This window comes from Rissa tridactyla, chromosome 15 (assembly GCF_028500815.1).
Source record: "Rissa tridactyla isolate bRisTri1 chromosome 15, bRisTri1.patW.cur.20221130, whole genome shotgun sequence".
Taxonomy (NCBI): Eukaryota; Metazoa; Chordata; class Aves; order Charadriiformes; family Laridae; genus Rissa; species Rissa tridactyla.
In genome coordinates this window covers 1809952-1826581 of record NC_071480.1, presented here as the reverse complement: position 1 = coordinate 1826581, position 16630 = coordinate 1809952, and the positions used below count along the sequence as shown (strand labels likewise).

General features: G+C 47.0%; 1 protein-coding gene across 4 annotated transcripts in view; it reads right to left on the bottom strand.

Moving 5' to 3' along the window:
* DNAH9 (dynein axonemal heavy chain 9) overlaps positions 1 to 16630 on the bottom strand; it is a 226721-nt gene that overhangs the window by 47738 nt on the left and 162353 nt on the right. For all 4 annotated transcript variants that reach the window (XM_054221603.1, XM_054221601.1, XM_054221602.1 and 1 more), the window contains 2 exons: positions 7191 to 7384; positions 2943 to 3091 (listed from right to left, as the gene is read on the bottom strand). In XM_054221603.1, the coding sequence (XP_054077578.1) occupies positions 2943 to 3091; positions 7191 to 7384 (343 nt within the window). The remainder of the gene's footprint in view (positions 1 to 2942; positions 3092 to 7190; positions 7385 to 16630) is intronic.

Sequence of the window (16630 nt, the reverse complement as noted above, 5' to 3'; positions counted from 1 at the left end):
GCTCTCCACGAGTGAAGTGCGTCTCTCCACCTGCGACAGAAGGCAGCTGCAGTGAAATCTGTGTGAGCTCCCTGTGTCCTCAGCAAAGGCCTCCCAGGTTTCTTGGATGGAGATATCACTCAGGCATCCAGATTTCTCATCACGGGCTTTGGCGGGTGTGCAGTTGCCTCTGGAAGCACCACAACGCGTGTGGGAAGGCCCACGGCCGGTGGGCTGCAGCAGAGCCCATGGGAAGGGGTGCTCCAGGAGCCACCACAGCCACCTCCTGCGGTCCCTTCTACGTCCCCCTCTGCACGGTGCAGGGTGGGAACCCCAAACCCCATGTCATTTACTGTCCTGACAGCTCTGGAGGAAGGATGGCAGCTACTCAGTGTTTCTTCGTTTAATCTGTGATACTGCTTCGGACTTCCCTGACTTCTCTTTAGCATCCCAGTGCCTCAGATCCCTTAAGTGATCATGGATGAAGATCTCCTGTTCTGTTTTCTGAATGTCTGTCACCCAAAGACGGAGGATACCAGTTTCTCCTCATTTCAGAGGAGAAGTAACGGCTTGCAGCAAGCTCGCTCTGCTGTGTGCTCCTCAGAAGATGAGCGCCAATTTGTGCTGCTGAAGGGCAGCAGCCCCACAAACATCCGCACTGTCTCCACGCATCATAGAAGGCTGCATTCGGCTCAGCTGGGGAGTCAGGACACGTGTCCCCATGTGCTGATCCCTTGGGATTGCCTACACATATCTCTGCAGGCACAGTTGCCTTCATGCAGATGGCACACCCTTAATTCCTGATTTCTGCTAAAAGCAGGCAAGTTTTATGGTAAAACAAGGATGAGATTTGTCTTGCAAGATTTAGGATTCAGCTCTTAGTACAAGATTGGAAACAGATGGCCATAAGTAAAACAAGCATCCAAAACTTCTCCAGCTGCTCCAGCCCTCTGCTTAGCCTTCCTACAGCAGCCCCCTGGGGTACAGCTCTCCCCATACTGGGATGTTTCCAGTTTCCTTTCTCCTCACCTCTGCTGGCTGCCAGCGTTGGCAGCTGCAAAACTCCTCCTTGGCCTTCATGAGCCACCCTCTCAAGAAGGGACGGGGGCACATTTACCGAAGGCAGGGCGCCACCCCAAACCAGGTGATTAATAGTAAAATTAATATCAGTTGTTATTTCCGCTTCACAGATGGGACCAGGACGCAGAGGATACACAGCGAGTCTGCGCTGGCCGCCTCACCAGAGATGATGCCAGTCCTCCTCCTTCCTTGGAGAGGAGAGGGGACCCCAGGGACGGGGGGGAAGCTTTCCCAGCCCAACAGTGTTTGCTGCAGGGTCCCCCCCGTGCTGCCAAGGAAAGGTCCCACGAGCGGGCAGCATCTGGAAGAAGCTGTCTTCGATTCACAGAAATTATCTATTGCACTTTAATAAAATCTAATGAAGGGCAGAGAAAATATCGTTTAAGGCCAGCGCAGTTGCACTGAAGCAATGGGTTTATTTCATTAGATTTTTTTCACTTTTACTTGCTGTAACTTTTCTGGCTGACTAACCCCAGGTGCTCAACTACACTCATCTTTACAGTTCCAATTAAACCATTCATGGTTGGATTTTAGTGCTTCATTTTCCATACAAGAAAAAAACCCAGTGAGAGACAGGACCACCGACGTGGCTCCAAAGGGAAGCCAGGCACGGGATGGGACCTTCCTCAGAGGGGTCACCTTCAATTCACAATAACGAGACCTGGTATCAGGGCAGAAAGAGCACGAAACACAACTCCCCATGACTGAGAACTGGATCTGGCCTGTGGCTCAGGCTGCGCACTGGGCTTTAACATCTCTGAAACCTGCTCGTGGGTAAAGACTGACTCAAACATTACTTTGGGATGACCCAGAGGGCACATCATAGAAAGGAAAAGAGATCCACAGGTCTACGTTCTTCCAGCACTTGCCTGGACGATGGCTTAGCTCAGTGCTACTGGTTTCTCTGCTGGGGCTGCCAGCCTTGCTGATGTTCAGTCTGGAGCCCTGCCTGCTAAAAACCAGCCAGCAGTAGTCTGACATGGAAGTCATACAGTTTAAATATACCACACTGCCCACTGTCGGGAGCACTGGGGCTTGGTCACAAGCCATGGCCTTGGAGATATGTGGAGTGTGTTGCTGGAGATGGAGAAAAGACATCTGATGAGCAGAACGGCAACCTGGAGCAGCCCTAAGGCCGTACCCGAAGGCATCCGACCCCTCTGCTGTACCGGGCTCGAAAGAAGTGACGGCAGTTACCGCTGTTCAACAGTCACACGTGACCCCATTTCCAGACCTACTGTAATTGCCACGTTCAGGCTGAAAATGGAAATTTTTCCACAGTGGAGCTGAGACCCAGAGCAAACTCTGCAGCTACAGAGCACAGGCACCGACTACAGCTGCCGGTGACAACAGAAATCACTGCCTGCTCAAACATGGTGCCTTAGAGAAGACCCTTTGGCTTTGAAGCCAGCCAACAGCACTACATCCGACCATCCACACCAAAATCAACTCAGGAAGGGTGGGATTAAAAACTGCAAACTCTGCCACTAACCAGCAGACTGATATAGGGAGCTATTGCTTATTTTTAGTTATCTGACAGAATATTAGATATCTCTGACGTAAATTATAGGTTGCGTACAAGACCAACTCAGAAATTGTTGCAATGTGAACCACACTGGGAATCCAGGCAGTGCAGAAAGAGACAAGTTTAATTTAAACTTTAGATGAAAATTCAAAAACCTTTAAGAAAAGAAGAAAAAAAAAAAACAACCAGAAAACAATCAGATCCTCTCACAATTATCTATTTTTAACAGATTACTCCATTATCTACAAAGAGATGAGGGGGAAAAAAAAAAAAAACAGAACAAGAATGTCATGCCAAGATAATTATGCAGAAGATAAAAAGCAATGCTGTGGTATGCCTAGAGACATGATTTATTTACCTTGTTTCTCCACATCCTTCAGTGGGTCGACTCCCGGGGACAGGATAAAAAACATTGGGGTCGCAGGTCCCGATTCCTCAAAGGTTGTTGCAAAATCCAGGGATCTCCCCACCACGTACTTACTGCCAAGCTTTTCTTCTACAAAATCTCTGCCAGAAAGAAAAGAAAGTTTTGCCAGTCTACTATTGTTCAGCAAAGACAGATCCCCCTGCAAATAATCAATGAATTAGTTTTGATTTTGCCGATTCGAACAAATTAGAAATGGAAAGAATGGGCATGAAATAATTTTAGAGAGGATCTGCAGGCTGGGCTTCTGGAGTTATCACTCAGTAGCAATTTTTGGCACTTTTTACAGGGACAAAACGCTATATTCAGAAGTTCAATACAAGTATTGGCTTGATTCTGATAAAGGCATCTCAGGAGAGAAGAAACAGTTAAGTTAATGTATAGAAAACTGCCGTGTACTTTGTAATCCATACAGAGGAAACAGCATTGCTTTAGATTTATCACCAAGAGTCACAAAAAGTCCAGATGATTTACAAAATGACTTTGTTCTGGAAAGATAAAAGGGAAGAGCTCTAAGAATATCCAGCACGTGTAGCTTAGCCTCTGCCTGAGAGTCACAAGGAAAAATACAACTGAGGGAACAGGAAAAAGCTCCCCAGCAGCCGCCCGGACGGAATACAGCACGTGGAGAATGTCCAGCCTGAACTTCCCCAGGGTGAACTTCCAAAAACACTGCTTTAGGAAAAGAGGATACAGAGAACATTGATTCAAAGGTAACATTCTTACGTCACATTCAACCCCCAGGAACGCGCAGTTACTCTTCCAGCGCAGATGCATGACTCGGGCCTTTTGAAAACCTCAGTACCACGGGGAAGAAAACCACGGGCCAGTTTTCACCTGGTAGGTGATACCAGAATAAGGCAGCCAAATTCTTTCTAAGAGAGCTGAGAGTCTCCTTTAAGGACTAGGGAAAGGCAGTTGGAATAGAAATGCCTAAGGGATTGCTAAAGAAAAAGCTTCCACTTTGGTATCTCTTTCAAGTAGATTTTTCTGGTTTGGGTCAAGATTTTCTAAAGAGCTGCTGGAAAGCTTCAGTCCACAAAATTTAACAAAGTCCATCGATACAAGGTCACAACATTCTTGTTTAACACCAAGTCTTGTCTCTATGAAATGATGCCTTGGAGACTCAGAAACATGACGACTGCAACTTGGAGACTTTGGAATGGACCACAGGGGCAGGAAAGGAAGGCCTGTCCTCAGAGGCAGACTGGAAGAGTGCCTGCACTTGGTGTCTTTCAAACAAGGCATTCATAGGGGTGGCCCACAGTATAAGCAGCAGGATTTGAGAAATGGTGCCAGAATAAAAAGCAAAAATACCCTGCAAGACAAATGACTGGCTTACAGCTTTTCTAGGTTATATGAAGCCACAGCTGACTAAGATCCTTTATCTGAAGAGTCCATATAAGTGTCATAACCATGGCTGGAGTGCCAGCTACCAGAGCCCTTAGTCCTTCCGCATCGTTTCAGAGGTCTATCTCTCAAGGCAGAAGTACCGCTGCTTTTGGAAGGACTTCATCATGAGCAAGTTCTACCTTGCCAGCGGCTGCTGGACCGATCTGACCTCATCGTGGCTGTGGAAGCATGGGAGCACGAGGTGTTGCAAGAAGCTCCCTCCTGAAGTTCCTCAATAAGACTGAAGAATGAAATAGGTGGAATGAATAGAGTGCAAAATCCCTCTTGAAGAAATTACGGTTCTTGGTGATGGACAACAGAGCACTGCCCCCAGCTAAGCTCTAAGGAGTGAGTCAGGGTAAGAGTGGTTTCTCCTGATGGCTCCTTAGGCCTAGGGAATAAAACAGCCTGTACAAATATCCCCAGGGATCTGCTATGAAGAGTGGCTGAAAAACCTAACTTCCAGGACAGGAAAATGCAAGAAGCCTGTACAGGGGTGGATCATTTTGGATACCAAAGAAGTTCCTAGACCATCTTCATGGAGCTGGCACATATGACATGGGACATAAAGGGTCTTGCACCTTTATGAACAGCAGCTGGAAATGAGGTAGGGAGATTCTAGGGCATGTAAAATACCCCCAGTCACCTGTGTTTAGGCTACCAAGTTACTCCTTGACTCCTAAAATGCAGTCCAGTATTTGTCACGACTCTCAGAGAGACAGGAAGGGTAGGACTGGTAGTGATGTCCATGGATCAGCAGCAAGGTATTTAATGTTAGATTTATCTGCTATACAGAAGGAAGAGGTCTGCAAGTTGAGAACTGCAAAACAACCGGTAGGGTCCAACGCCATTACAGGTATCTGAAACTGGATGCATTGATTAACACACACACATGATCTGGAAACCCCGCTGGCTACAGGAGGGATCCTGAGGCTGAACTCCTCATGGTCGGAGTATGCAGCTCCCCAGTGCTCTACAAGATCCCCCACTTTTTGAAGGGTCACAGACACAACACAACTTTGACAGTACTTAGGAAAACAAGACTCCAGATGACCATTAGCCTTCTGTGTGGCGGCGATCAGGAATGCTAACTGCATTAAGCTCAGTCCAAAGACAGCTTTTCCTTCCTACGTCAGAGCACTAGACTTCACTGACTGACATGAGAAGGACAGCTGAAGAGTCTCGTGTCTTTTCCAGAGAGGTGGATCTCTTAGGAACAGCAAATTTCTCTACAGGAACGGCATCTGCCTCAGCCAGACTGCTGGCTGAAGAAAGGTTTGAGGACTATGATACTCTGAGGAGGAACCAAGAAGTCAAACACATTATGACTGTCATTACTACCACTAATAATTTCACATTCGCTTTTGGGGTATGAGATTTCCCTAAATAAAAGCTCTTCTTAAGCCTTCTGGGCATAGTCTCTGACTATGCTGCATTTCCAGAAGAATTTTAGTCACAAACATCTACAACCAAAGTCTTGGGGGAGGCGCTGTGAACTGTTCTCTGTGAACATGTTGCTGTTTGCACACGTTTACATTCTAACCTACTTCTAGATAAGAAACAAAAGGACATTTCAATACTCTTGTGCAAATGGAAAAGCTTGACTTGCCCAGATCCTAAAAATCTCCAGCCAAGCTTTTGAACTTGGATTCCCTTACCTTTGCATAAAAGAGAAATACGAAAGGTGTTGAAACTTTATGTTCTACTTATTTTTGAGCTATATGAGTACTGTCATTGTGATTGAAAGAAACAGATTAAACCAGCTTAAATGAAACATGCACTTAAAAGTTCCGAAAGACAAGAGCTTATCTTACTCAAACTAAGCAACAACAGGAAAACCAATCTTTTCAGCTGACAGAACATGTGGAGAATCCAGCCCTTAAAAGAGTAAGAAATGAAAAAGAAGATGGTTTAGAATGGTATGATTATGATAAATTATAGTATTTGTTTTAATAAAACATAGTAACATTGACCATAGGGAGACTTCACTCAGTCTTGTCTGCATTTTTCTGTGAATTTTAAAGCGCAAACAGAAATCTAGTTCATACACTGCGTAATACAATCTGCTACATGCACCCATATACACGCACATGCCAGATGGTGGAGCAATATAAACTATTTGAGAGGCAGTAGCACGAGAGACACTGCAGAAATGTCAAATTAAAGACTACTAGGACAGAGAAGGAAAAAAACAAGTCCTAATGGAGTGAAAGACCTTTAGTTTCTCCTGGAACAAGCATATTGCTTTTGCATATCTTCATAAAGTTTAGACTCACCTAGTTACCTTCACTACATAATTTACAACTACAACTTTCAGAACTAGCATCACATAAATTTTGCATTTTCCTACTTCTACACTTTATTCTTGTGCCTATGGAACAACCATAAAGGACCTAGTAACTAAAATTGACCTCACTGAACTCCAGAAGTTGTATTGATCATTGAAGGAGCCTCGCAGATGTATAACACTGTGTGATGCTGCTCATTTCTGACTTGGTGCGTCTGCTCCTCACCCAGTGCTAGTTCTCCTGCTCCAGCACTACTGCCGATACGGGGCTTACATCTCCCTTAGCAAGAAATTCCAGTTAAATGGAATGTGTCGACTGTCTTGCAGAGTTCACAGATGATTCCCTCAACAGACTCCTTATAGGAAACCATTTTGCAGAAATCACATTCCATAACAAATAAATTGAAACATGGTCCTGAATTCCTCCTCTTCCCTAGAAAACACAGACCCCAAGCTGCCTGCTAAGCAAGAGCATCCCAGAGACGGCAAAGAAGTGCCCCTACCTGAGAGCGTAGGTCATGCGGTCGGGTCGGATGGCTCTCATTATGCACAGGCGCTGCAGAGCTGACTTGTTCTTCCACTCCTGGGGGAACTTCTCCTTTTCAGGACACTCAGATTCAACAAATTTCTTCCACCGTTTTGCAGACCCCTCAATATCCCGATCCAGGTTTCTGAACTCCTCCATGGATGAGAGAGCCTGGAAAAATTCAAGGAAGGTCTTCAGAAGAACAATCCCACATGCCTCTGAACTGGTTTTCAAACATTACTGACTGCTCATGCTTTGCTCCACCAGAAAGGTCATAGCTGGAGCCTGGGAACCACCGCCAGAAACCCGCCAGGATCAGACTTTGTCCATTCTCCTTTTCCCCAGCCCATTGTCAGCACGTTGTCACAGGAACAGGAATCAACACGGCCCATTTACAAGGCCACAGGAAAGTACGATTGAGGGCAGTTTCTCACTTGTGGAAGGTCTTCTGAACTGAAACATGTCTCGAGGCCTCGCACAGAACATCAGCTCTAAAATCACGCTGCACTTACTTAACGCAGCCTTCCCTGACGCTCTCAGCCACATCCCTTCCCCAGACAGTGCAGCCGCACAGGGCACCCAGGCCTCTCCTCAGCAGTTGCTGAGACATGGGAGTTTGGAAGTGAACAAGAGGAAAGGATGCAAGAATTTGATGTGATAGAGAGCAGCCCTGCGGAAAAGGACTTGGGGGTTCTGGTGGGTGAAAAGCTGGACATGAGCCAACAATGTGCACTTGCAGCCCAGAAGGCCAATCGCATCCTGGGCTGCATCAGAAGAAGCGTGGCCAGCAGATCCAGAGAGGGGATTCTCCCCCTCTACTCTGCTCTGGTGAGACCCCACCTGGAGCACTGTGTCCAGCTCTGGAGCCCTCAGCACAAGAAGGACATGGACCTGTTGGAGCGGGGCCAGAGGAGGCCACAAAGATGATCCAAGGGCTGGAGCCCCTCTGCTGTGAGGACAGGCTGAGAGAGCTGGGGGCGTTCAGCGTGGAGAAGAGAAGGCTCCGGGGAGACCTTCGAGCCCCTTCCAGTCCCTGAAGGGGGCCTACAGGAAAGCTGGGGAGGGGCTGTTTGCAAGGGCATGTAGCAACAGGACGAGGGGCAATGGTTTAAACTAGAGCAGGGCAGGTTTAGATCAGGCATTAGGCAGAAGTTCTTTCCACCGAGGGTGGTGAGACACTGGCCCAGGTTGCTCAGAGAGGTGGTGGAGGCCCCATCCCTGGAGACCTTCAAGGCCAGGCTGGATGAGGCTCTGAGCAACCTGATCTAGTTGAAGATGTCCCTGCTGACTGCAGGGGGTTGGACTAGATGGCCTTGAGAGGTCCCTTCCAACCCAACACGTTCTACGATTCTATGAATTTGGCATCATCCACGGTGCAGTTCTCCATAAGCCAAAGTAAGAAGAAATCTGCTCTCCTGTTTTGAAACCAGAACTAAAATCTCTCAGGTGACAAGCACTTGCTACTGTCAGTTATCCCAGAAATGCCTGATTTGGATGGGAGCTGGAAATTTTGAGCCCATGTCTGACGGGAGCGCACACTGCTAGCATTCCCGTGGGGTGCAAGTCTGCAAACAGTCTCCTTCCTGCTTCAACAGACACAAAGAGAACTGTGCTGCAAAAATCACAACAACCGATGGAAAAATGTGCTTTTCTATCCAGGGTGCTCCATATCCAAAGCTAAACAGAGACTCAGGCATGCCATGCTCACCAAAACTCGTTTTTTTTAAGGGATTTCACAGTTGGAATATTTATTACCTTCATCTTTATACACATGCAGTTATTTTTCTCTCCCTGTTCCCACGCGCACACACCTCTCTGCCTGCACAGTCTGGTGCACACACTCCGTGAAACCACAACGCTGAGACTCCAGTCGCGGTGACCACGGAGCCAGAAATCCCAATAAAACCCAGTGCAGACTGTAAACGGGTGGGTGCTTTCTTTGCACAAGCACGCACAGCATACTGCGCCGTTCTAAAAATCAAATCACTGAGATTTATACTCGCCAAACGCACACAAAGATTAACGTCTCGGTGCTACAAGTCTGTAGCAGAAACAGGTAGCTGAAGAATGTCCCAGAGAACAGCTGAGCAAAGCAGTAAATAAATAATTGCAATCAAAATGTAGCTAGATTTTGTAGCTAGAAAGTGGCAAGTATAACTGTTATGCAGAGAAGTAAAGACTCCAAATTATCTTTCCTACAAGTGGTGCCAAAATGCATGGCACAGCTTGTAAGGTTCTTCTGGATTTCAAGCAAAATTCTCGCTGAAACAAACATCTTCGGAGCGTTTTGCATAATCTGAAGCTCTAAGCAGTTGAACATGAAGTGGAAAACACAAGTGAAGTATAAAAGACAGTGAATGAGCTATTTTCTCTAGAAAGAGAAGGACACACTCGGAGGGAAGCAGAAGCTGCTTGACGGGCAGAGGTGTTCCGCACCATTAAAGCTCCAGCTCACATCCCACTATGGAAAGCACCGGAGAAAGCTCCTTGAAAAGTGCTGGTGTCACACCTTGCGCAGATCAACTGAAAAAATACGCGCTCGCCAAAGGGCTTTGAAAGTCATGCAAACGCCCCGAGAGAAGTGCTGAGAGATTGCCTGGGACATGGTGCTGTTGCAAATGAGGCAGAAGACACCGAGGGCCACTCCGCTCTGAGAACTGCAGGAGATACACTTTCCCTAGGGAAAGGCTTCCCAAGGAGGGGACCAGAGCAGTGTAAAACTTTGGTCTTTCTAATTGAATTTAGGTAGAAGCTGTACCTCAACATAGAGAGTGAACAAAGGGAAGGAAGGAGTCAGAAAAAGGGGCTTCTTATAACAAACGAGTTCACTTTTTTAGCAGCGGGAACGCCTGTAGAGGACAGAGAGAATGAGGTTATAAAGCTCTTCCTAGTGGGTGCCACTGATTCGGGACATTTGTTGAATAGAGACTCACAGCATCACAGACGCAATGGTTGGAAGAAACCTCTGGAGGTGTCTAGTCCAACCTGGTGCTCTGGCTGGGACTACGGCCTGCACCGGACCAGGTCAGCCATGGCTTTGTCTACCAAAACCCTGAGCTCTAGAATGAAGCACTCTCAGCCTCTCTTGTGGAGCTGCACTATCCGTCTGGCAAAGGAAATGATAATTTTTTTTTTACGAAGATGCTCAAGCTGAAGCTCCCTACCTGCAGTTTGTCGTGGTTGATCCTTATTACACTCACTGCCAATAACAAGGAGAGTTTGGCTCTGTCATCTCGTAACTGGACACATCCCTCCACCCTTCCTCCCAGGTCGTGTGCTCCATGGCCAGAAGTAGAGCTACAGGCAGAGAAGTCCTTGTCGATGTTACTGTAAATGCTACTGCAACACATCAAGCCGTGCCCGGAGTCACAATTTCCTCGCTACCTCCCCAAAAGGCACGGGTAAGAGCAGAGTGTTTGCAATAGCACTGGAGAGCTGCAGCATGGACTGACTCGATTCAGCGCTGACCGTCTCCAGGCCAACCTCCCGGGGAGCCTGAGAACACCGTGAAGAAGAGCGTGAGCAAAGCGGTGATTCAACAGACGTTGTTCCCACGTGTGGATTAGCACTGACACGGAGAAATGTCAGCGACAGAGGAACTTCCTCCAAATTCAGTGCCGTATCCCGCTTTCTGTGGCAAACTCGAAACCAGAGCACAGAACACGCGAAACTGAAATTCTCAGGACCAACGTCACGTATCTCAGGACCGGTGCCATATATTCTGATCGGCCAAAACCTCCTTCCTTGCAGCAATGACATGTATTTGATGCACCTCTCACAGCTGAACACAATCCAATGGCAAATGTTGAATGCAGCGGATTCATCAGTGCAAGTGCTTATACAAAACACCTTAACACTGCTGTCTTTTGAAGCGGCTTCCTTAAAATACCACTTTTTGGCTGCTGCTGCTTCGAGAAGTCTCTTGGTTGCTGTTAACAAGGGAGACTCTGAAAAATTGCTTTCTTCTTACTAAATGACAGACACGTAACCAGAGATGATAGTCTCTCTCTCCCTGAACAACATGTTGCAGAATCAAGAAAGCTCTAATTGCACGTATAAAGTCTGTATTATATAAATTAACACTAAAATTTTCATTAGTCAACAATTTTAATTGCATTTATTAGGAGTGATGGTATTAATAAGAGAAGCTGCTATTTAAAAGCCGGTGCAGTGAAAGCTATCTCAATCAGTAATCTTTCTGTGAATATTAATTGCTTTTCAATACCTCTGCTGTGAAATTTTCCAAGAAACTTAGACCAACGATAATACATCACTGTTTCCAAGCAGCAGGAGTAAAAGCAGGAATGGTACGTAGGGACAGCAGATGGGTGCCACACATCAACCTGGGTAGCGTGGCTATTTTTGTCAACGTAATGAAGAATACATTTGTCAATTAGAGTTGTCATGGAAATTGAGAGAGACAAAAAACATTGATCAAAATAAAATATGATCAAAAGGGCTGGAGGATTCCAGTTCCTGCCTCTGCAACCCACACGACAATCGTCTCTGAGGGCTGGAAACAGGAGGGTCTTGAGTTTATATCTCAAAATGAGACTTTGCCAGCAAAACAGGTCTCTTCACACCATGTCAAGGCGAGGATCATTGTTTTCTCAGAGAAAATGATTTTCCTTTCACTGAATCACAGACAACTTGCTTTATCACTTTGGTTTTCTTTGACAGCTTCTCGTCCAAGTCAGAACCAGCTCGAAACTGGAAGCCGGTATGTCAGCAGATCTGCGAATTTCACACATTCGCAAAGGCAAAGCATTCCCTCTCCCCCCACAGCTGCAGGAAACATGCCGTGTATCAGCCACTGCCTCGGAGAAAGAAATCCTCATCGCCGCTGCCGAGCACCCGCTGGTGGGCTCACAGGGTGTCCCCAACACGCGGCCCTCCGGAGCCAACGAAGGGCCAGGCGGGGAAGGGGGCGCGTGTCTCGGGGACAGGGACAAGCCCCAGCAGATGGGCACAACCAGGAGAGGACACACTCAGCCTCTCCCCGCTGCCGGCTGCCTCTGAAGGACGGGCTGAGCCTTTAGTGAGAAGAGCAACTTCAAAGGTCTGGTGTCATGGCTACTGCGTGCAATTTACCTCCCAGTGCCAGATACGCTATGAGAGGCTTTTGTAAATTTATTAGAGAAAACTTGTGCTTTTATCACTAAAGGCGGTTATTCGAAGGATACCATCCAGGCAAAACTGGCCCCAAGTTTTGGCATTGCTTCATAAGTTTTTATAAAATCTAAAAAAATTAAAAAAAAATAATTATAAATAATATTATCTCCATGTTTTCTTCCCCTCAGCTATAAACGAAATTATTCTTTAAAAAACAGATTTTTTTTTTTTTTTTGTATTTTAAACTATTTCCATAATTTCAAATACCCCGCCCCAGAGCAAGCTGACTCGAGAACAGCTCTGGGGCAAGGGAAGTCAAAACAGCTCCTCATTACCCTGCTCCGCTGACAAAAATAGTGTGGAAAATAATACAGTGCCAGTAAAACCAGTGTTGCCAGACTGAGCTTCTAAAAACCTATTTACCAAGTTCCCCAGCAGCCATGGGACTGGTTTCTAAAAAGACATAATAAAGTCATAATAAAAAAAAAAAAAGTGAGGTTTTTTTTTTAAGCTACCCTTACTTTTTGAGTCTTCGGGTTATACCTGATTCATACTTTCAGTCTTAGCTCCTTGTATAGCTTGCTTTTTAAAAAAAAACGTCTATAAGGAACATACTGAACATCAACTGTCTCTATAAAAATTATACAACTTGACAACAGTGGAAAGAAATGATATTTAATATTCTCACAGTTTAAATAATCTGTGAGATGATTAAATCCTAACAATTAGTCATGATTTCACTCACAAAATTAAGGAGATGTGCTTTTATGAATTGCGTTATACAGTTTTTAAGGCTCCACCAAAAAGGCTGACGGTGCTCGGCAGTCGTGTGATCCACCCTGGGACTCTGCTTTTGGAGAGGCACCACCTGACAACGTCGTTAGCAGAAGCTGTCAGGGTTTCAGTGGGCAGGGGTGTCCCCAGCAGCGATGGGCACGTTTTTAGCAAGCTAAGCCCGCAGGCTAATCATAGAATCACAGAATGGTTCGGGTTAGAAGGGACCTTAAAGCTCATCCAGTGCCACCCCCTGCCCTGGGCAGGGACACCTCCCACCAGCCCAGGTTGCTCCAAGCCCCGTCCAACCTGGCCTTGAACCCCTCCAGGGATGGGGCAGCCAAAACGCTAATGACAGTTGAAGGGGAATGGTTTTCAGACGTCCGGTGAGGCGTGCAGCAAAGCTATCCATGTTCAACTGAACGTTTGCAACAGTGGCACTGGGATTAGATCCAAGGTCTGGAAACATTCCAGTAATTCAAAGCATTTGAGCTGTGCTGCTGTCGCCATGGCTTGGCTGCGCGTTTTGGAGCTGGGTTTCACCAACCTGAGGGACGCGGGTTCCCAGGGAGGTGTGGGAAAGTCCCACCACCACTCAGCGTCCCAGTTGTCTCTCTGTAGAGCGTGAATCAGCTCCTGCGTGAACTCTTGCGATGGAGTTAAAGCAGCGCAGCTGTACGAACACCTGGTCCTCGGGAACAACCTCACGCGTTTTCAAAACACCTTCTACAGGCCTCACAGTGTCTATGTGCACTGCAAGTTCTGCCTATATAGGTTTCTGCAAATATTCATAATTTCTTTCCTTCACTTTCTGCAGGTGGCCCAAATCTCGTTAGGAAAACCAGCGTCCCCACAGTTGGAGAAAGACAGCTCCTGGAAGAATGGCAAAACCTGCATCTGGCTTGAATTGACAGATTGGATCATTCAGGAAACAGACGTATAAGCAGATGAATTACTCCATTTGAATACTACTGTTAACTGGAGGGATTAATGTAGAAAATGATGGAATATTTGCCGTCTTTCCCATACTAGGTTTTGGGTTGTATTATTCATTCACTGAAGGTGTTATTTTCTGTTTAGCTGCACTACCTGAATTATTCAGCTCATAAGAAAAATCTCTACCGAAGGTAAAAATAAAGACATGATGAGTTTGCCAAACTTCAATCACCTCTCAACACGAAGATGTTATTTTAATCCTCATTTCTTTCATAAAAGCTGACTGACAAGCTCACTGCACTGTATGCCCCTGTCTTCATTCAAATCCCTCCTCGCGTTTTGCCCACATCTACATTATACTGGGGTTAAAGAGTATGTAGTGCCATGACATGACACTACACAAAAACATCCTTCTGTTTATCTGCAGCATCCTTCCTAGAGCATCACAAAATGCAGACACCTTGCGGCTGTATGACAGAAGTGGTCTGAGGGTTGATGGGTTGGGTCTCACTACGTTTTCTTGGAAAATTCCCAGTGAAACTGTACCACGAATCAGGAAGCAATGGTTTCAGCACTCAAGTCCTACCTACTAGTACATTCTTATAGACAGCTCCACTGGATCAGTCCAGTCCTGTTCAATATACTCATCAGTGACCTGGACGAGGGGATATAGTGCACCCTCAGCAAGTTTGCTGATGACACAAAGCTGGGGGGGGTGGCAGACACACCACAAGGCTGTGCCACCATCCAGAGAGACCTGGACAGGTTGGAGAGTTGGGTGGAGAGAAACCTAATGAAGTTTAACAAGGGCAAGTGTAGGGTGCTGCACCTGGGGAGGAATAACCCCCTGCACCAGGACAGGTTGGGGGTGACCTGCTGGAAAGCAGCTCAGTGGAAAGAGACCTGGGAGTCCTGGTGGACAACAGGATGACCATGAGCCAGCAATGGGCCCTCGTGGCCAAGAAGGCCAATGGCATCCTGGGGGGCATCAAGAAGAGTGTGGCCAGCAGGTGGAGGGAGGTCATCCTCCCCCTCTGCTCTGCCCTGGGGACGCCACATCTGGAGTGCTGTGTCCAGTTCTGGGCTCCCCGGTTCCAGAAGGACAGGGAACTGCTGGAGAGGGGACAGCAAAGGGCTACCAAGATGATGAGGGGACTGGAACACCTCTCTGATGAAGAAAGGCTGAGGGATTTGGGTCTCTTCAGGCTGGAAAAAAGACGCCTGAGGGGGGACCTTATCAACACCTATAAATACTGAAAGGGGGGGTGTCAGGAGGATGGGGCCAGGCTCTTTTCAGTGGTGCCCAGGGACAGGACAAGGGGTAACGGGCACAAACTTGACCATAGGGAGTTCCTCCTAAACATGAGGAGGAACTTCTTTGCTGTGAGGGTGGCAGAGCCCTGGCACAGGCTGCCCCGAGAGGTGGTGGAGTCTCCGTCTCTGGAGACATCCCAAACCTGCCTGGAGGTGTTCCTGTGCCACCTGCTCTGGGTGACCCTGCTCTGGCAGGGGGCTGGACTAGATGGTCTCCAGAGGTCCCTTCCAATCCCCACCAGTCTGTGATTCTTTGAAAGGTCAGCAACAGAAATGAGATTTAGTTATAATCTTTGTATTCTAATTGCTCATAACCACTCACCAAATTTTCACAATTTTGCTTGCGATGTTTCACAGATAGGTTCACATTGGCATTTTTCCTGAATTTTCTGCAAAGGTTGTTGAGGTTGTTTTGAGAATGGGCCTTACAGAGTCAGGCTGTTCTGCCAAGCCACAGTCTCCACCTTTCCTCTTCACTCTTTGATGCTCTCCAGAAAATCAGAGATGCACAGCCAGAACCAGAAGCTGCCCCTGGGTCTCTGGTGACAGCTGTGGCATCTTGTGCATTTCTGAAAAGTTCCCTGGATTCAGCTGTTATAAACCACAGATGGACCATCACCATGCGCGAATGCACAGCAAAACCTAAAGAAAAAATGTGTCTCATGGGCTGGAAGCGCTCAGCTAAAGCATCTGTCACCTGCTGGAAGGCTCTCAAAGTCCATGGTTCTGTGTCCTGATATACATATAGATAGACATATGTATGGACCCATCCCTTGCTGAGGATTCTCACAGCTCTTTTCACAGCAATAGTCTGATCCAAGGTTTTCTGGTGGCACCACAGCAGAGCTGGCCTTGAGAACAGGCAACCGAAGTAAAGAAGCTGCAGAGTCCCTTGGTGCCCTCAGGCCCCTGACATAATCCTCATACATGTGTCACACGACCTGCTCGAGCAACCTCAGTAACGGGAACTGCAAGCAATCTATGCCAGTCTCTGTCACAAAGATTTTCCCAATGTCTGGTGCTGTTCCTCATCTTCATCAATGACATAGACAGTGGGATTAAGTGCACCCTCAGCAAGTTTGCTGATGACACCAAGCTGGGTGGTGCGGTCGATGTGCCAGAGGGACGGGATGTCATCCAGAGGAACCTGAACGAGCTGGAGAGGTGGGCCCAAGCAAACCTCACGAAGTTCAACAAGGCCAACTGCAAGGTCCTACACTTGGGTCGGGACAACCCTCGTTATCACTACAGGCTGGGGGATGAGGTGATAGAGAGCAGCCC